The sequence below is a fragment of the Taeniopygia guttata genome, chromosome 9, assembly GCF_048771995.1.
Source record: "Taeniopygia guttata chromosome 9, bTaeGut7.mat, whole genome shotgun sequence".
NCBI classification, from domain to species: Eukaryota; Metazoa; Chordata; class Aves; order Passeriformes; family Estrildidae; genus Taeniopygia; species Taeniopygia guttata.
This window is the reverse complement of record NC_133034.1, coordinates 18,184,943-18,201,956: the sequence shown is the minus strand read 5'-3', so window position 1 is coordinate 18,201,956 and position 17,014 is coordinate 18,184,943. Positions and strand designations below refer to the sequence as shown.

General features: G+C 41.1%; 1 protein-coding gene across 10 annotated transcripts in view; it reads right to left on the bottom strand.

Moving 5' to 3' along the window:
• MCF2L2 (MCF.2 cell line derived transforming sequence-like 2) overlaps nucleotides 1-17,014 on the bottom strand; it is a 156,499-nt gene that overhangs the window by 38,659 nt on the left and 100,826 nt on the right. For all 10 annotated transcript variants that reach the window (XM_012575704.5, XM_012575703.5, XM_012575702.5 and 7 more), the window contains 2 exons: nucleotides 2,340-2,406; nucleotides 1,095-1,210 (listed from right to left, as the gene is read on the bottom strand). In XM_012575704.5, coding sequence (XP_012431158.3) covers nucleotides 1,095-1,210; nucleotides 2,340-2,406 — 183 coding nt within the window. The remainder of the gene's footprint in view (nucleotides 1-1,094; nucleotides 1,211-2,339; nucleotides 2,407-17,014) is intronic.

Genomic DNA, 17,014 nt, shown 5'->3' with positions numbered 1-17,014 from the left:
CACAAATATTATTATATTTTATCTGCTACATCTGATTCCTCTGGCTGTTGAAATTAGTTTCCAATCTGTAGGCCAGATACCTGCTTTCCATTTGGGTATGAGGATTTTTCAGCACAGCTAGAAAAGACAGGAATGCTCTGTCAGATGCAGTTGCTCAATCAGCAAGCAGTGAAAATACAGGATGTAATCCAAAGGCTTCTGCAGTGACAGTCAATGCTAAACCTTTAGGGAAAGAAAGATTGGGCTTGCAAAGGGAGAGGGATATCTTTCTCCAAATGGAAGACACGATCTTTGAAAATAATACATAAACTGGAAAATAATATTTTCTACTATGTATTAACTACTCTGGCATAATATTAAGACTTGCAAAAGAGATTTTTAAAATTTATTTTGTTCAACTAATTATTACATCTTACAGGCAATTATTATTCAAAAGAGTTCCTAAATTCCCACTTTGGTTACAGCCGGTTTTGCTTAAGCAAGTCTCAGAAAAGCAGGATATTTATAGAAGTTGCCTTGAGCTTTGTGTTTTAAAAGCCAATTGCAAAAGGATTAATCTTGTTCATAATTGGTATTATGTAGTTAAGGGCTCTGGATTTCCTTGTCCACAGTATTGACATGGCTTCTGGATAAGTTTGTGACCTTATATGTAGGACAAAAAGAAAAGTGGTATCAAATATATAACATCTTCTGATCTGATAACAGAAATACAGGACAAATAAGCTGAACACTAAGAAAACTTCCCCACAGAGGTGTCTTGCCAGACAGAAAATATCAAGATTTAGTCCTGTGACATCTACCAGTATACCAAGAGAGGTGGTAAAATACTGACCACAAGGGACATTCAAAATGGATCCTGCCAGGAGAAATGACTAGTAAATGCACAAAGAGTACAATCTTCACCCAAAAGAAGATGAACTAGATGATCTTGGAGGTGTTCTCTATGCATGAGTTTTACAGGACACACACAGAGATGGAGTGAGGATGACTTTTCCTGCCAGTGTATGTGAGAGCATGACAAAGCACCTGACAGAAAAGGACTGGACGTGATGTTGGCACCCAAGGATGCAGGACAACCACCAGTTCCCATGTACCTGTTGTGGAAATAGTAGATTTCGGGGAGGTTTCCAAAAAGAATTTCCTTCTTGTTCTGAAGTGCAGATGGAATCAGATGTACTAAATTGGGATTGTCCATTTCTGAAGCGTACCCCTGCAGGGGAGAATGGAAAATAAAACCAGCCTGTTTTTACCAAGGAAGAAGCACTGTATTCAAGGCACTGGAAAACCCCAAAGTTCATGTGTTTTTATTATCCACAGAGCAAACAAAGCTTCTTCGATGCCCATTGCTTTGTTGCTCCCATGAATTCCTGATGCTTCTGATTTTCCCCAGAGATTTCACCCTGTAACTGTGCAAATACATTTTAACCACAAATGAAGAGGTCAGGAGGTTAAGAAAAAATAGACAAAATTATGTGTCTAGGATTCAAAAGCCATTTGGGTCATGTAAGGATGGAGACTGCTAAGACTGACAGACAGATATCTTTCTGCTACCCTGCTTCATTGCACAAGAGTTAGTTTGGATTTATTTGTTGGAATATTTTTGTTTGTTTGTTTCTTGTAAGAACTGTATTGTGTTTCTTCAATAATAACTTTGAGAAAAGAACATTCAAATTTTAAACTCAAGAGTAATATATCAATTACCAGAGCTGCCAGCTCCCATGGAACAAATGCAATAAAGAATCAACCACAGGTCCCCAAAGTCCCACCCAAATATAAACATGATTGATCCCTACTCAGCTTCTGTCCTCCCACAGACTGGGGACCTCAGATTCCACACACACTGAATGTGCTGGTATCCTATTGGTTTCAAAAGCTCAAGAATTATATTTGCAGCATGAGCTTTCTTTTTCTGTGTTCAAGTACAACATGGGACAATGAAGAAGAGCAGGAGGGGTGTCTTCCTTTTCCTCAATTGTTTTCCAGTTGCAGATTCACAGAATTTAGTGTCTGGCCCCAAGAACATCAAAGTGCTGCTTCTGAGACCCATTGGTAATATTTCGAAAAGACATTATTAACTCTTTCTCTGTCCATAACTTTCAGAACCATGCAAATTGTCATTCTGTGGGCTTGGGCCAAAGAAGGTCCCTTTTCCTTTAAGGTCTGAGGAAGGATGTTCAAAACATCCTTCCCATTCTTCATCTCCAAGGCTGAGCTATCTTGCCAACACAGCCTGTGTGTTATAAACATGAGGTGGGAGTGCTCAGCCCATGAAGGATGTGCACCTGCAGTGATGACTTAGAGGTTAAGCACCAAAAAGTAATTTCAGAAGAGTTTCTTACCTCTATTATACTTTGAAGTTCTTCTACATAAACCCGTTCTGTTTCTATCAGCTCATTGATTATGTGGCTGAAAGACAAGAAGGTAGAGAGTCATAGTGTTAACCAAGCACATGTGAAAGAAAAAAAATAGGATTCCTTACAAATTCCTGTTTATGCCTTCAACTACATACAAAAATCTTCTGAAGGTCATTTCTCAGTTCTTCAATATTGTGCCTTGTTGATAAGATTAAAAGACCTAAGCACATCTTGGACTGTATTTTTTCATCTAATTTTAAACTTCATCTTGGATTTTTCTGTAATTTTTATACCTGCAAACTGGAAAAAAAAGGTTTATTTTCTAAGAATAACTACTATTGAATAAAATGAAACTATACGTCAGAGCTATGCTAATGTTTCTGTTTAATTTCTTTTATAAAATAAACAAAATCAGTGGCCAGATTTACATCCTTTAATACAATGCAAAAATAGGCAACAGGATGATGTCAGAAGTCTGAAAACATGAAAGTATATTAGAGGAAATATTATTACTACATTTTTGACTTTTCTAATATCAGTTTAATGCTCCCAGGTAACTTGAAAATATGTATTTTGAAGATACCTACCTTATTTCACAGAAATGTAAACATAATAACCAATTCACTCTTGGACAAATAACTAATTAGATTTTAAAATAAAATCACATTAGTTCTCTCATGTTTTTATGCACCAAATATCCCATATTATCAAGAAAGTGTTGTCTTTAGTAGTGTTAAGAACAAAGTTTTCAGGGTAGCTCCTGCAGAGGTGTGAGCAGTAGGAAAGAACAAGTGCCTGGTGTTCTTTCCCTGGCTTGTGCTTCTCGAGAATCTTTAAGCACGGCTAGCTCAAGCCAAAACACATCCCCAGAAGGACACTAGGGAATAATGTCTAGAGGAACTGGAGTGTGGCCAGCCATGAGCAGCACACAGCTCGAGGTCAGTAAAGTGTAGGCAGCTCTTGGCACCAATACCAGCACATGCATTCATGCAGCATCTCCCTGCACACACTGCCTGTGCCTGCTGACCTGGCTTTGTGTGGCACAGAGCAGTCACACCATCAGCCAGACCCTGCTTACCTGGCTTTGTGTGGCACACAACAGTCACACCATCAGCCAGACCCTGCTTACCTGGCTTTGTGTATCACACAGCAGTCACACCATCAGCCAGACCCTGTCAGTCCTTCAGATCATGAATCATGACTGTACTGTTGCATCCACTATAAAGGGATTTCCTCATTCTCCACAATTTTTTAGCATGTCCTTTTTGAGGTTAAAAAAACCATCATACCTCTGATAAAGCCTCATTTGAATGGTTTGGCCAAGCATTTGAAAATAAAATAGCCACATTTCAGCTTGCAGCTTGAAATGCAAAAGCAATGACTAAAATATTACTTGGCTACTACAATAGATTCACTGGTTTCCTTTGGATTTCCCCAGTCCTTTTTCAAGGAAATGTGGTTTTTTAGGCTAGCTGGGGACCACTTATTCAGGTCTCAAAGGCTATTACTCCTTTATGGACCACTGCTTGAGAAACATTATAAATACTGAGAAAACCAGACCTTACCTTTAAATAATGTTTCAAATTTTGTTATAAAATATCTGGGATTTCATAGCTGTCTTGACATAATGCCTTAAATTGCAGTGTCCAGCACAAGGTAAGGCAGTGGGTGAGAGTTGTACCAGTGCTCCCCTGGCCACACTCAGGTCCCATTGGCCACTTTTGCACTGGCTGTGGGCTCCTGGTGACTCTCTGTGCTCCCCCTCAGGTGTCCCTAGTTTGGGAGACCCCCCCCAAATATTCCACTGCTGATTGTGCCAGGACTGGAGCTGCTCCGTGACTGTCACAGGCAATGAGGGGAGCTTAGCACACACCTGCTGCCAGTATCACATTTAACAAAAATATGAGGCAGTAATTGAAAGGATTATTGTCACAGGCAGCTATTCCCACCCCCTTTTCCCCTTTGACATGCATGACGTACTCTAGAAGTACTTTCTAGTGTAACTGGGATGTGTGAAGTAAAGGGGCAGGGGAGAACTTCCACACTGTATTGTTCATTCATTTCAGAGAAATTTTACAAGAATTTGAGCTTTGCATGGCAGCAGTCCAAACACAACAAAACTCTGAGCTCACTGAAGTTTATGGGCAGTTCTGTCAAAGATAACTCCTCACCAGGACAATTTCCAAGCAAACTGGCCATCTCAGCAGGGATGGTAAAGGATTAGGCATCTGACCTAAATGTCAGAATCTGAGAAATCCCTAAAGTCCTATCTGTAGGCATCCTTGTTGCTAGTAAAACTTCATTTCACTCAAGTACACTTGCTCCTTCCCCCATGAAACAAAACCAGCAGAGATTCACCAAACCAGCAGAGTTAGCCAAAGGTAGAATATTCTGGTCCCAGTAATACCTGACTCAGTAGCTTTCCTGGCATGGAAATAGTGACGTGAAACACTGTTCAGGAGGTCAAGGCCAGCTGTCCCTCTGTGGAGGGAGTTAAACATGTCCTAACAGAGGGAGCTCAGCAACCACCAACCTGGCAAAGCCCCAAGCATGGCAGGAGCCCTGCTGCCCCCCTGCTTGGCAGAATTAGGGTGTGTTTGTGGCAGGGATCACTCACAGATTCACTGATACGATGTTGTCAGATGTTCCTCCAGCAAAGGAAACTTCTTGCTGTGGAACTTAACTACAATGCAGGCACTAGCTCACATTTCCTTGAATGATTGTTCTGGGTTTCTAAGCAAACGTTGCGGCCTTGGCTACACCAAGACCACATTTCCCCCAAGGGGGATTTTACAGAGGTGCCATTTGGGCTGGTTTTTCTCACTTCAGCAGCTGTGATATCCTGTGGCCCTGCAACACTACTAAGATCTCACACATTGAGCCATTTTCCATGACTACCCAGCTTTGAGAAGCCCTGAAGTGCCAGCACAATATGGATGATAAGAAAGGAGACAGTAGCCAAAGTTTACAATTTCTGCTTTGTCAATAGTGCTGTCTCTGGCAAGTTAGTTGTGCCATGCTCAGTGAAGAAAAAAAAATATTTCACAGAGGAAGTTCCTCAACAAAGGTTAGAATGCAGGAGCTGCAATGGACAACAAAGCATTGGGAAAAGATTTGTTTTTAGCCAAGGCTGCAAGCGAAACCTTGAAACTGAGGTAAACACTGCTATTACCTATCACCCTTGACTTTTAGAGATGCATTTCTCTATCTGCCCCTGCCTGTGGTGGTATTTAGATCAAAGGTATTGGTATTTGGAATGTGCAAATAGCAATTAGCAGCATTGTTGTTATAGGTATAAACTTACCCTGCACTGTATTGTGTTGTTGCAACAAAATTTTGTCAGCAGGTATTTATCTGAGCTGGCTTCTTCAGGTAACTGAGGGCACACTTCTAGGAAGGGCCTCACCACAGTGGCCATAGAGCAGACACATATCAAACCATTTCATCTCAGTAACTCTTTTTCCTTCCTTCTTCTTTAAAAACAGAAGGAAAAAGAAACATAACTGAACAGTTGGCCAAGCTTCCCAGAGTTGTCAGGTCATTCTTCAAGTCTCTGTCACAGTAATTTTGGTAGAATGGTTTCTCTGCTGTGATGTGCTGCCTTAAAAAACCCCATCAAATATAATGAAACACTAAGCAGGAATATTATCTAGAGATTACCACAACCTATTAATATCTCCTCTGGCTAAATCTCAATTGCTTTGTCCTCATACAGTTACTATTTGTACATCCTGCTCAGATGACAATACAAGCTAATTCAGGATTTTTGTCTCTACAGCTGTGTTTCTCTAACAAACTCATTGGCTCACCTTCTCTCGCAGATCCTGTTTCTATGCCTGGATTTGCTACCACACATGCCTGTCCTGATAAGGAGTCTTTTCCCAGAAGAGGAATTGAAGCTATCAATTAGAATTAAACCAGGGAGCTTTTCTGAAAAGAACTCCTGGCATAAATCAAACTGGTGTTCCAAAATTATTATGCTGCAGAAAACCTGACTGCATAGCAGGTCTGGAACCAGCAGGAATGGTACTCATGCATGAGCTCTCTGTACCTGTCTTACAAAAACACACAGTGCCTAGTAGATGGAACAGGAGTATTTTCAACAGCCAGAACAGCAGGAAATGGGTATGCAAGAGCAAAATATTTAATTTAATAAATGAAAAAAAAAAAAAACAAAACAAAAAAAAACCCACTCCCATCACTTTTATAAATATATCTAATATAGATAGAGAGCTACTTAAATTGAAAATACTGGCTCTTTTAATACCTGAGGCTTCAAACACAATAGTAATGACTGAAAGAACCTGTGTGCAGTCGTGGAAATATAAACACAGAAAAAATATCAACATTGCATAGACTTGGACTTAAGGGAAGTCAGAGTGAATAATTTAATGGCTTGCAAAAATGAGCACAGTGGCAAAAACCCCTCTGGTCTAGCATTCTGGCTAGTTCTAAGTACTGTGAAACTTCTATTTCTGGATGTAAATAAAATTTAACAAAACTATATTTTTTTTGCAATGGTATCTTCTTTGTAGGTAGTATATGATGAAAGTCTCACTGATGCAGTAGAAACAGAATCAGCAATAAATATCATATCCAGTTTTGAATTAGAAATCACTACAAGAAATTCTAAGACTGGTCTAATTGTAAAATCTCAAAATTATCTTGGTGCTATGGAATGAAAAGAAATGACAGCATGTCAATAGCTGAGTAGAAGAAACTTCCATTCCACCTACATAATTGCATTTAAGAGGAATATTTTTTTTGTTTCTTGTGGTGTTAAAAGGCCTTTTTCAGTAGAAAAGTATTCTCAACTGAGGTTGTGCAACAACTCAAATGAAATATGAGTAATGAGTCAGTTGCTGTACTTCACCTTGTGAAATGTAATAAAAGATCATTCTGGATGTAAGAACATTTGTTTCAACAGAACTTGTTGTTAGTTGGTACAGTATTTGTCAGTTGATACAGAAACAGTTCTTATTTCTCTGCCATGTACTCTTATTTTTGGTTGGGTTTTTTGGGGTTTTTTTTTATTTTTCCAATGAGAGCAACGCCTCAAAAGAACAACAATAGTTCTTAAAATACATTTCATGGCTGAAAACAAAACCCAACTAAGTAACTTTGAGAAGCATAAGGACTTAGGTAATACTCCACTCCATCTCAAAATCTGTGCCCTTTACTGAAGTTATTGTAATTGCCTGCTGCAATGTCTAATGGATTTGCTCTGTTGTGGAAGTTCCTCTGAGCAGAAGGATTGCATCTTTGTTAGAAATATATTTCACCACCAAAGTCACCATCTATAATATTTTGCTTCTTCTGAAATAATCTGAACACTTCACATAAAAGGAATTGTCCCACATTCATTGTTCCCAAAACAAATGACCTTGGGGAAATATTTTTATATATCTTAATTAGTTGTCCTACATTATAGGAACCAGAGCATTGTTGTTAATGGAGAGGTAAATTAATTAAATCACCTACAGAAAGGAATAATATGAATAGAGGACTAAAAGTCACACAGGACCTGTTTCTCATCTCAGCTGTGCATCTACACTGAAAAGATGCATCTCTGAACCCAACTTTGAGCTGCCTTTAGACAATGTGGATACTACAGACTGGTTCTCACTGTAGGCCAAAATGACAGACCACATAGCTGTGTACATATTTTGTCAATTACCCATATTTTGTGAACTACTCATCGGGCTTGCCTCGTGATTTTGGTTTTAATCTTGCAGCTCCACTCTTGCTGTTTGGTGATAGAGATATATCACAGAGATAGCTCTGTGATATCTCAGCATTGAGTAATCAACTAGCTAAGAGCAGGTGAATAATTTATATACAAAAATAGTGTAACTTCTAGGAGTTATTAGTATTAGGTTGTATTCAGCAGACAGTAGTAGGTTGGTAGTAAATTGAGATCCATAGAAACTCCTACACACACGTGCTTGTGAAATATCTGATGTAACTGAGACACTGCAGGTTAAGAAATTGCTCCCACACTGTGCAGACTTCCAAGCAATTTCTTTGTTTGTTAAGGATCATGAGTATTTACATACAGGCCACAGAATTAACTTAATTACTCAGATTTCAGTATTCTTCTTTAGGAATATTTCCCAGTCAAAAGAAAGCATGGTGATTTCCTAGGGCCAGGCAGATCTAATGCAGCAACAAACCATACTGCATAAAGGATTTAAAGTGAGGACAGAGGAGGAAGACATAATTCTTCACTACACTTTCTTAAGGATGGATTTGAACTGCTGAACTGAAGCCAGAATGAGTTACCACCCAACCAAGAAAGCTCACTGTTTTTTAAAATGTAGAAATAGAAATATATGCACATATGCATAAAAGTAAAGGTAATATGTATACTAATACTGACATTTACTCTCATACTTATTTCTAGCTTAGAACATACTTTGTGAATATATATCAGTCATATATATATATATACATATATCAGTGATATTTATATATATATTATCATGTATCAGTCACAACTGATATTCAAAAGATAAGGCCTCTGAAATGAAGCACTTTAGATTTTGCATGTCCTACTCATGTGGGAAATTCACAGGGGTTTTTTTTTGGGGTCCTGGCAGTAATTTCTTCCTGGCCCCCTTTTTCTTAAAAGTTGAAAATAGAGCAGGTAAAAAAAAAGTCTCAAGATATGTAATAGTTTTTAACTTCTGAAAAAAAATATTTAACAGCTTTTTTCTATGCCCAACCTGACTTTTAAGACAGCAACTACTTTCAGGTTACATGCCGTATGCTTTTTCCATTCCTTTGTAGACACAATACAACAATATCCAAATACCAGTTGACCTCATTGAGCAAGAAATCTGATAAGGGCTGACAGTGCTGTGGATTTTCCCACACAGAATGGTAAAGCACTTTTTCAATAACAGCAAAAGTTACAGTGGTAAAACCCCAAAACTTTCAGACAGACAAGACCAGCCATATAAAACCCAGAAGTAGGTTAAAGGAAACATAACGGACTCTGTTTATACTGAGAATTTATGCTGACTGCTAGAGCTCAGGCTCTAAACAAACCTAAACCTAGACCTAAACCTAAACCTAAACCTAGATCTAAACCTAAACCTAAACCTAAACCTAAACCTAAACCTAAACCTAAACCCAAACCATGCCCACAGCCTCGCTCCAAAATTCTCAGCAGTCTCAGGTGGGTATCCTTGCTGTGGGTTTCTTGTTGGGACAGAGAAGGATTTAGGCACTTGTGACTCTGCTTCCTACAGATTCCTATACCATCCTAATCTCTCACTGCAGAGCACCTCTGATAGTGCTGTGACTTACACATCTCATGCCTTTGGTACTCACCTGTCCCCTTCCTGTCCCTGCAAGGACATTTTGTGCCATACAGAGCCATTTTTGATTGGGATATAAAAGCTTAACACAGAACTATAATTTACTTTGTGCAAATGGCAACACAAATTCTATCCTGAAAGGCAGACTTCTTCAGAAGAGCAGGAGAAGAGCATCAGTGGTTTTGATTCTCATGGCAGACCTGCCTTTGATAGCTTTGTTCTGCAAGACTTTGTAAGGCCATTTGGGTAGAATGAAGAATTAGTTTTATTAATAAAATTAATAATAATTGATCTTATGGACAGGCCTGAGTTTATGTTGGGGAGGTCTGACCAGGGAAGTTCATGTCGCACTAGGAAGTGAGAGGATAGGTTTGGTGATGATGCCTCATCCCTTGAGGGCTGGGCTGTATTTCAAGCACTGGAACAGGCTGCCCAGGAAAGTGGTAGAGTCACCATCCCTGGAGGTATTTCAAAGTTGCGGAGATGTGGCACCTGGGGACATGCTGTAGTGGTGGCCTTAACAGGGCTGGGGTAATGGTTGGACTTGATAACCTTAAAGGTCTTTTCCAACTGAAATTATTCTATGGTTCTGTGGTTTCAGTCTGAGATATGACCCTAAGGAAACTCCATCCTGCAAAATCTGCTTCTTCCTGTAATAGAACACAGCATTGTGCCAGACTTACAATCTATGGTCCTCCAGCCCAAACTCTAGTGTACCTTGGACTCAGCTTTTAAATACCCTCAAGAATCAGCATTCTTGGGGCCTGGGAGAAATAAACTCAGATGTTAGTTACAGGACAGTGGCAATGGAACAGGGAGAGAAAATTCTGACAAGCTCAAATGGAGCAACTGAAACACATATTATGCTTTAGTTAATCTCTTCTTGGCACATTTACATCAGTCAGTAAGTTGTGAACTGCCACAGCTGAGGACAAACGGCCCCTTTTTGTGTGTCACACTTCCTCAGCCACAGCAATCTGGGCCAGAGGGGCAGGCAAGGATCCTGCCACCTGCAGCTACCACACTCCACCCAGCAGGGACTGAGAATCACAGCTCTCAGCAACATCCACATCCATTTACTGAACTATACTTTGGGCAACCCTGTCTGCCACACCCTGAAACACTGCTTGCAGAATTTAATGATAAACTTGGAGAAAGAGGGAGAGGCACTCATGGAAGATATTCCAAACTTAGAAAGAAAGTTTAGAGAACTGTCGGATAGACTCCAGCTGAAAAATGTGTTCAGAGGGCCACCTTACTCAGTAGGAAACTCAGAGGGAAACTCTCAAAATTGCAGATTGCATGAAACTGGAAGGACATTACCCAGCGTTTGGGTTTCTTACTTTTTTCTCTAAGCAGCTGCTGATGGGGAACGTCCAAGATAATACAATGGGACAGAGAGATTTCTAGGCTCATCCACGACAGCCATTCTTCTCCTTTTCTCCCCAGAAGAGCAGGGAGCTTGGTTTATCAGCCTCAGTGGCTGTTGCAGGTCTTACACAAGCCTTGCCTACGTGGGAAATGCCTTGTTTGCCACTCCAGTGTTTGTAGTTAGAGCTGGGGCTGGGTGCAGCTGCAACGTTGCCTGGCAGAGGTATGAGCACTGCACCAGGCACGGCTCTTACAGGGGTTGGAGCTCTCGGTGTCCTCTGCCCACACAGGAAATCTGGCCTGACCGACTGCTGGGGGAGCCAGCACAGGCAAATAGAACGTAGGTGCTTTTACCAAGAAGAGCACGCTTAGGGTCACCTTGTTTAGCTCTAATGCAGGTCAGGTGCCACAAAGGCAAGACTGTCCACGTAGTTTATCCAACATGGATTTAACCAGGGAACAGTATTTGAAGACAGGTCTGTAATAACTAAAAATACAAATAAAGCATCTGTGTCTTCCAACTAGAGGCCATAGAGAAAGATCAGCAACAGCGTACTGAATAATCTGCATATGCACAGGAACTTTGCAGTCTACAGAGGAGCTGCTGGACAGACAAGTCATACTATGTAAAACAGAATTCCTTTCTACACTCATACAAAGAAAGAATGTTCCTCCTGGATTAAAAAATCTACATGAATTTTCAGAAGTGAATACAGAATTCTAAACATGATTACGTCACAAATCTTCCAAACCTAGTTATTATATTCCAGTTAATGAGCAGCTTTTAAATGCAGGAAATAAAGTCAGCAGTGATTTACTGCACAGTGCAGTAAATCACTGCTCCATTGAATCACTCACTACATGGAACTGAGTGATCTCCCATCTGCTGTGTCCTGTCTGCTGCTGTCCTGCAAACCGTGCAATTATTTAGATCAGCTCAGTGTGGGTGCAAGTCACTGACATCTGATTAGGCAACATGACGTGCTCTTTGTGCTGCTGTAAATAACAATATGAAGTGCTCAGCACTCCTTCATGAGCTAATTGACACACAGGAGCTGCATGTTTTTAAATACAGAGTTTAAAACTGGACTCCATCGAAACTGGTGTGAATGTGCAAAGGGAAGGCTTTGGCAGCTGTCCGGAGAATTTTACACTTCGAGAGGTGTGACTGCTCCTGGTTTATTTCCGTGGTTTCCCAGCCTGGAGACTGTCACTGTTCTGCCCTTTACAGAGAAAGCAGCACCACCTGAACTGAGGAGGTATAAAATCATACCAGCGCCTCTCCTTCTCCTTCCCCATCCCTCAGCTGATAACACTGACAACAGGGCTAATTTCCTCTGCTCCTCGGCTTCTGCCTGTGTTACCTGGGATTTCGAGGTATTATGTATGTGCAAATACATGAAGACCAAGGACTATAGACCTGCCATGCTGGAGCCAAGCCAGGTTTTTATGGAGACGTGAACAAGCTACAGCTGGGGAGAAACAAACAAAAAAATTCAAGTCCACAGGTGCTTCTTCAGAGAAGATGCATCCAGTCCTAAGCCAACACAGAGCTGCCTTTCTTTGCATGTGCTCTGTAAAGCCTGAGTTGGCTCAGGGCTGTGAGGGAGCAGACCTTTAGGCAGAGGAAGAGGAGGGAGATTGCTGCCCATTGATGCAGAAATTTTCAGTGCTTTTCAAGTGGAGCACACGCATTTCTGTGACACGGGACAAGACAGAAGATACCTCTGATGCCAAACACCCCATGTGCCTAAACCAAACCGACTATCCAGGATGTGCATGTGGCCAGCTGCATTCCAGCAGCCTGCCCAGAGCCAGCAGGCAGCAAAACAACTGCACAGAAAACAAGCTGAGGAATTCCTGGAATTTCTGAAGAGCATTAAAATAACCTTAGTATTCAATAGCAAGCAGGTATGAGAGATAATACCAGAAGTGACTGCTTAATGCTAATTTATATTCGATTAAGTGCAGATTTTGTAAGAAAACATATTGAGAGTGCTTTTTTCAGCTTTACCTCCCAGACTCTTTGGGAGTAAGGACACAAGGACTTCAGGGACTTCAGGAAGCCTCCAGAACACTCAGTCAAATGCTGCATTGTAGCAATAAGAATTTTTTTCTCCTCTTCATAATAATTTTCCCAGTTCCCAGAAATATTTGGAACTCTAGTAGGAATACATCTCCCCTTGCTATTCTACACAGATTTCTATCAGTAGCCAGATCTCCCTACATGGCAGCATACACTTCACTTCAAAGGTCTTCCCAACCCTTTAGGCTGTAATTAGACTTGTAAATGCTGGAGCCAATCTGCCCAACAGGGAAACTTCTCTGAAAACAAAGATTTTGTAAAAGTTGAAAGAGATTATGGCAAACAAGAAATGGCTTGTGACTTCTTGAAATTTCTCCTGCTGACTGAACTTTCATTAAGTCTGGTGAAAGAAAACAGCACCCTATGCCTATTGATAAAGTTGAGAACATAATTTGTCTTTTGAAATGTAGACTCAAAGTTCTTCCCCACTACCAGCTGGGAGTTTTCATGAGCCTGGAAAGTAGACTGGAAAGACATGATGTTGGGCTCCTACTGTAACACTCACTAAAATCACCTTCTTTCAATTGTAACAGAAGTCTTATATTACACTATTTTATGAAATTTGTTATATATTTTTACATTCAGGCTATATATATATTTCCATTCATTTACACACTGAATGGAAGCCTTTGCAATGGATCTTGCTTATGTCATGTAAAGGGGGGAAATTGTTGCCCAGTCTGGAAAAGAAAAGGCTTTGGACTTTGGCCTTTTAAAATATAAAGGGGGCTTACAAGAGAGAGACATTTACCAAAGCCTGTAGTGACAGCACAAGGGGTGATGGTTTTAAACTGGCTGAAGGCAGATTTAGATTAGATATCAGGGAGAAATTCTTCACTGTGAGGGTGGTGAGGCACTGGAACAGGTTGCCCGGAGAGGCTGAGGATTACTCTTACCTGAGAGTGTTCAAGGCCAGCCTGGATGGGGCTCTAAACAACCTGCTCTAGTGCAAGGTTCCCTGGCCATGGTAGTGGTGTTGCACTACAAGATCTTCGGGTCCATTCCAATCTACACTATTCTAGGTTCTAATATTTATCTCTGCCTCCTGTAGAAGCTTTGCATCTTTGACCAATAGCTAATGAAATCAGGAAACTTAGTTCTCTCCTGCATACACAGGTCTGATGGTTACAATAAGTGCTTGGACACCAAAGCTTTTAGTAGCACTCCCTGAGCTACTAGTATTTTTGACACCAGTCCACACCTAAATTTAGCAATTCCCAGACCTAATGTCAGCACAACTTTGCTATTGCTGATTTAGAATAGGGCTCTGGCACAATATTCTCATTCTGAAAATAGCTTCTAATTCTTTACCCTGGGCAGAAGTGCTGTCCTGCTCTACCCACATAACCTGATGATTCAGTGATACACTTATTCTCATGTTCAGAGTGATGCAGACTGGAGGTCCCAGTCCTTGCTAGATCAATAACCCCGACCCAGATAATAAGAAACACTGAATCTAAAGGATTCTTAGATTTAAATAATATCCAAATCTACAATGGGAGCCTGTCACAAACACCTTCAGGCACACAGGCTGCACACTTCAGGATATGAATATGCAAAGTGACAGCTGGCTGCTGGTGTGCAGAAGTGATCCCAGATGCTCCACAGGTTTCCTCAGTATGTAAAGCACACTTTATGTGCATGCTCAGAGGACAAGCAGTGAGTCTGGACTGTGTACATGCTTGGAGATTATTTTGCATGTGTACAGAAATGCTCCATGCATACATGATAGCTGAGACCACTCCTTAGTCTTAAACTTGACTCTCTTTCATTAAAGTCACAAAAATGATACCTCAGACTTCAAACCCTGAACTGGTCATTCATGAAGTTAATTCTGTCTGAATATAAATGTAGGAGAGGTTACTGTCTCATGAGAATTTAATTCAGAAAGGAGGGATTATGCTGCGTTTGTGACATGCCTCACCTGAGCACAAAACCACCAATGCCTTGCTTATTATTCAGCAGTAATAGACCTGAATGAAGATGAAACATGAATAACACTGTAACTCCTGCCACTGCACACCAGTCACTTCCAGACACACATTGCTGTGCTTGTAAGTGATCTCTGTCAAGGCCATATTGACCACTCACTGAGAACACTAAAACCACATGGACGATCTTGGGGGTCATCTCATGAAAATAGTTAAACTGTGGTCAGAAAGCCCTGGAACAGGTGTCATACTTCTGTGTTTTCAAAATGAAGCACTAACACTGCCCAACAGTCAGTTCCCCAGCCCTTGTTGCAAGGTGGACTAGAAAAATGCTGGGTTTATCAGATCCAAAGCAAATAAACCAGAAAAATATTCCAAATTTACAGGAAATTCAGTTTCCTATCTGATGGGGATTGCCAATGTCAGCTTTTTGGATGGAGTTTCTTGATCAGTTTATCCTCTCCATAGCTATAAGGGAGCAACTGAGCATCTTTGCATACTCCCAGTATCTCCATCCTGCCTCCTTCCTCATGTTTGAGAGTGAGAGTACACCAGCATGCACACTAAGGTAAACTGGTGAGCTTGAGGAGTTGACCCAACCCAAAAGCAACCACACAAAAAAGAAAAAAAAAAAAAAAACTACATGAGGTGAGTGTGTGGAGAGAGAGAGCAAAAAGTGCAGCAGCAACCCTAAATGAGCTTAGACTGGTTGTAAAATTATTTTCAGAATAGATCTATGAATCAGATTTCCGGCCATAAATTCAAACCACAGAGCAGCCAAGCAAATCATTTCCCCACAATAACATTTGAATCTAAATTGAGTAATATCCCAGCAAAATAATCAATGCATGATTTGGCCAGTTTGCTACAGGAACAGGCTGCCTACCAACATTTGTGCAAATGAACTAGAAAGGGTTGCCTTGTTTGCAATTTTGTCAAAAATGCCCAGCTCTGTTATACTTACAGTCTAAGCACAGTCATGTGGTTGTGAAAGACTCTCACACTTCTCATACAAGAAGCACGTCAAGCATACACAGAAAGATGCTGGTTTGGCTTATCAAATAGAACTGTGCTTCTGGATTTTTAGATTGTCTTTCTATTGACCGAATATCTCTTCTCATGAGTGCTGGGTCTGGACTATCCTGGGCTGCACTGGACAACACTACAGGTACTGTTGGATCATGGCAGTCCCTCCTGCTGGGATGGGTCTGTGGGATGAACCCAGCAGCAGCTGGGCCAGAAGCACAACCCCTCTGAGAGCACTGTGTGGCTTCCTCAGGGCTCCTTGGAGATTCAAAGGCTCAGAATCATTAAATGACAGATCTCTGTTCCCAACCTCCTTGTGCAAATACTTCGTTGGTAAGTAGGCTTCTACTTAGTTAAGAAGTATTTTATGGAATTTCCCTCAGACCTTCCTCTTCCACTGGGCAACAATAGCTAAACCATGTTGCTTATACAGTGTAAGGACACTGCAGCTCAACACAAATCTGCAGGAATTACAAACCATTCTACAAAACAGTAACATCTAGGTATTTCTCCATGTTCTGTTGAATCTTATCAGTGATTATTTACTCTGAAATAGAGCCTGAAGTTTCCAGCTGGATGTGAGGGCAGTGAGTGGAATACAGGAATCAAACCCACAACCTAGGTTGATACTGGTGCCACGGTGTGACCGACTGAGCGAAATGGAAAGGCAGTTTGGGTAGCAGGGATGCACCTGCTAAAGCCCCATGCCTGTGAGCTGCCTGCACTGTCCCACATCCTTCCACTGATAAACCACCCCAGGCTCTGCACGGTGACCTGAACCTGCACATGCAGGACAGCATGATTACAGCAGGGCAGGTTTCCTGGGGAAAACCACGTGTGAGGGGCCTCTCAGAACAGCCAGCCAGATAGGGCTGCCTCCTGCTTTGCTGGTGTAGAGACACAACCGGCTCTGCACTTCCGCCG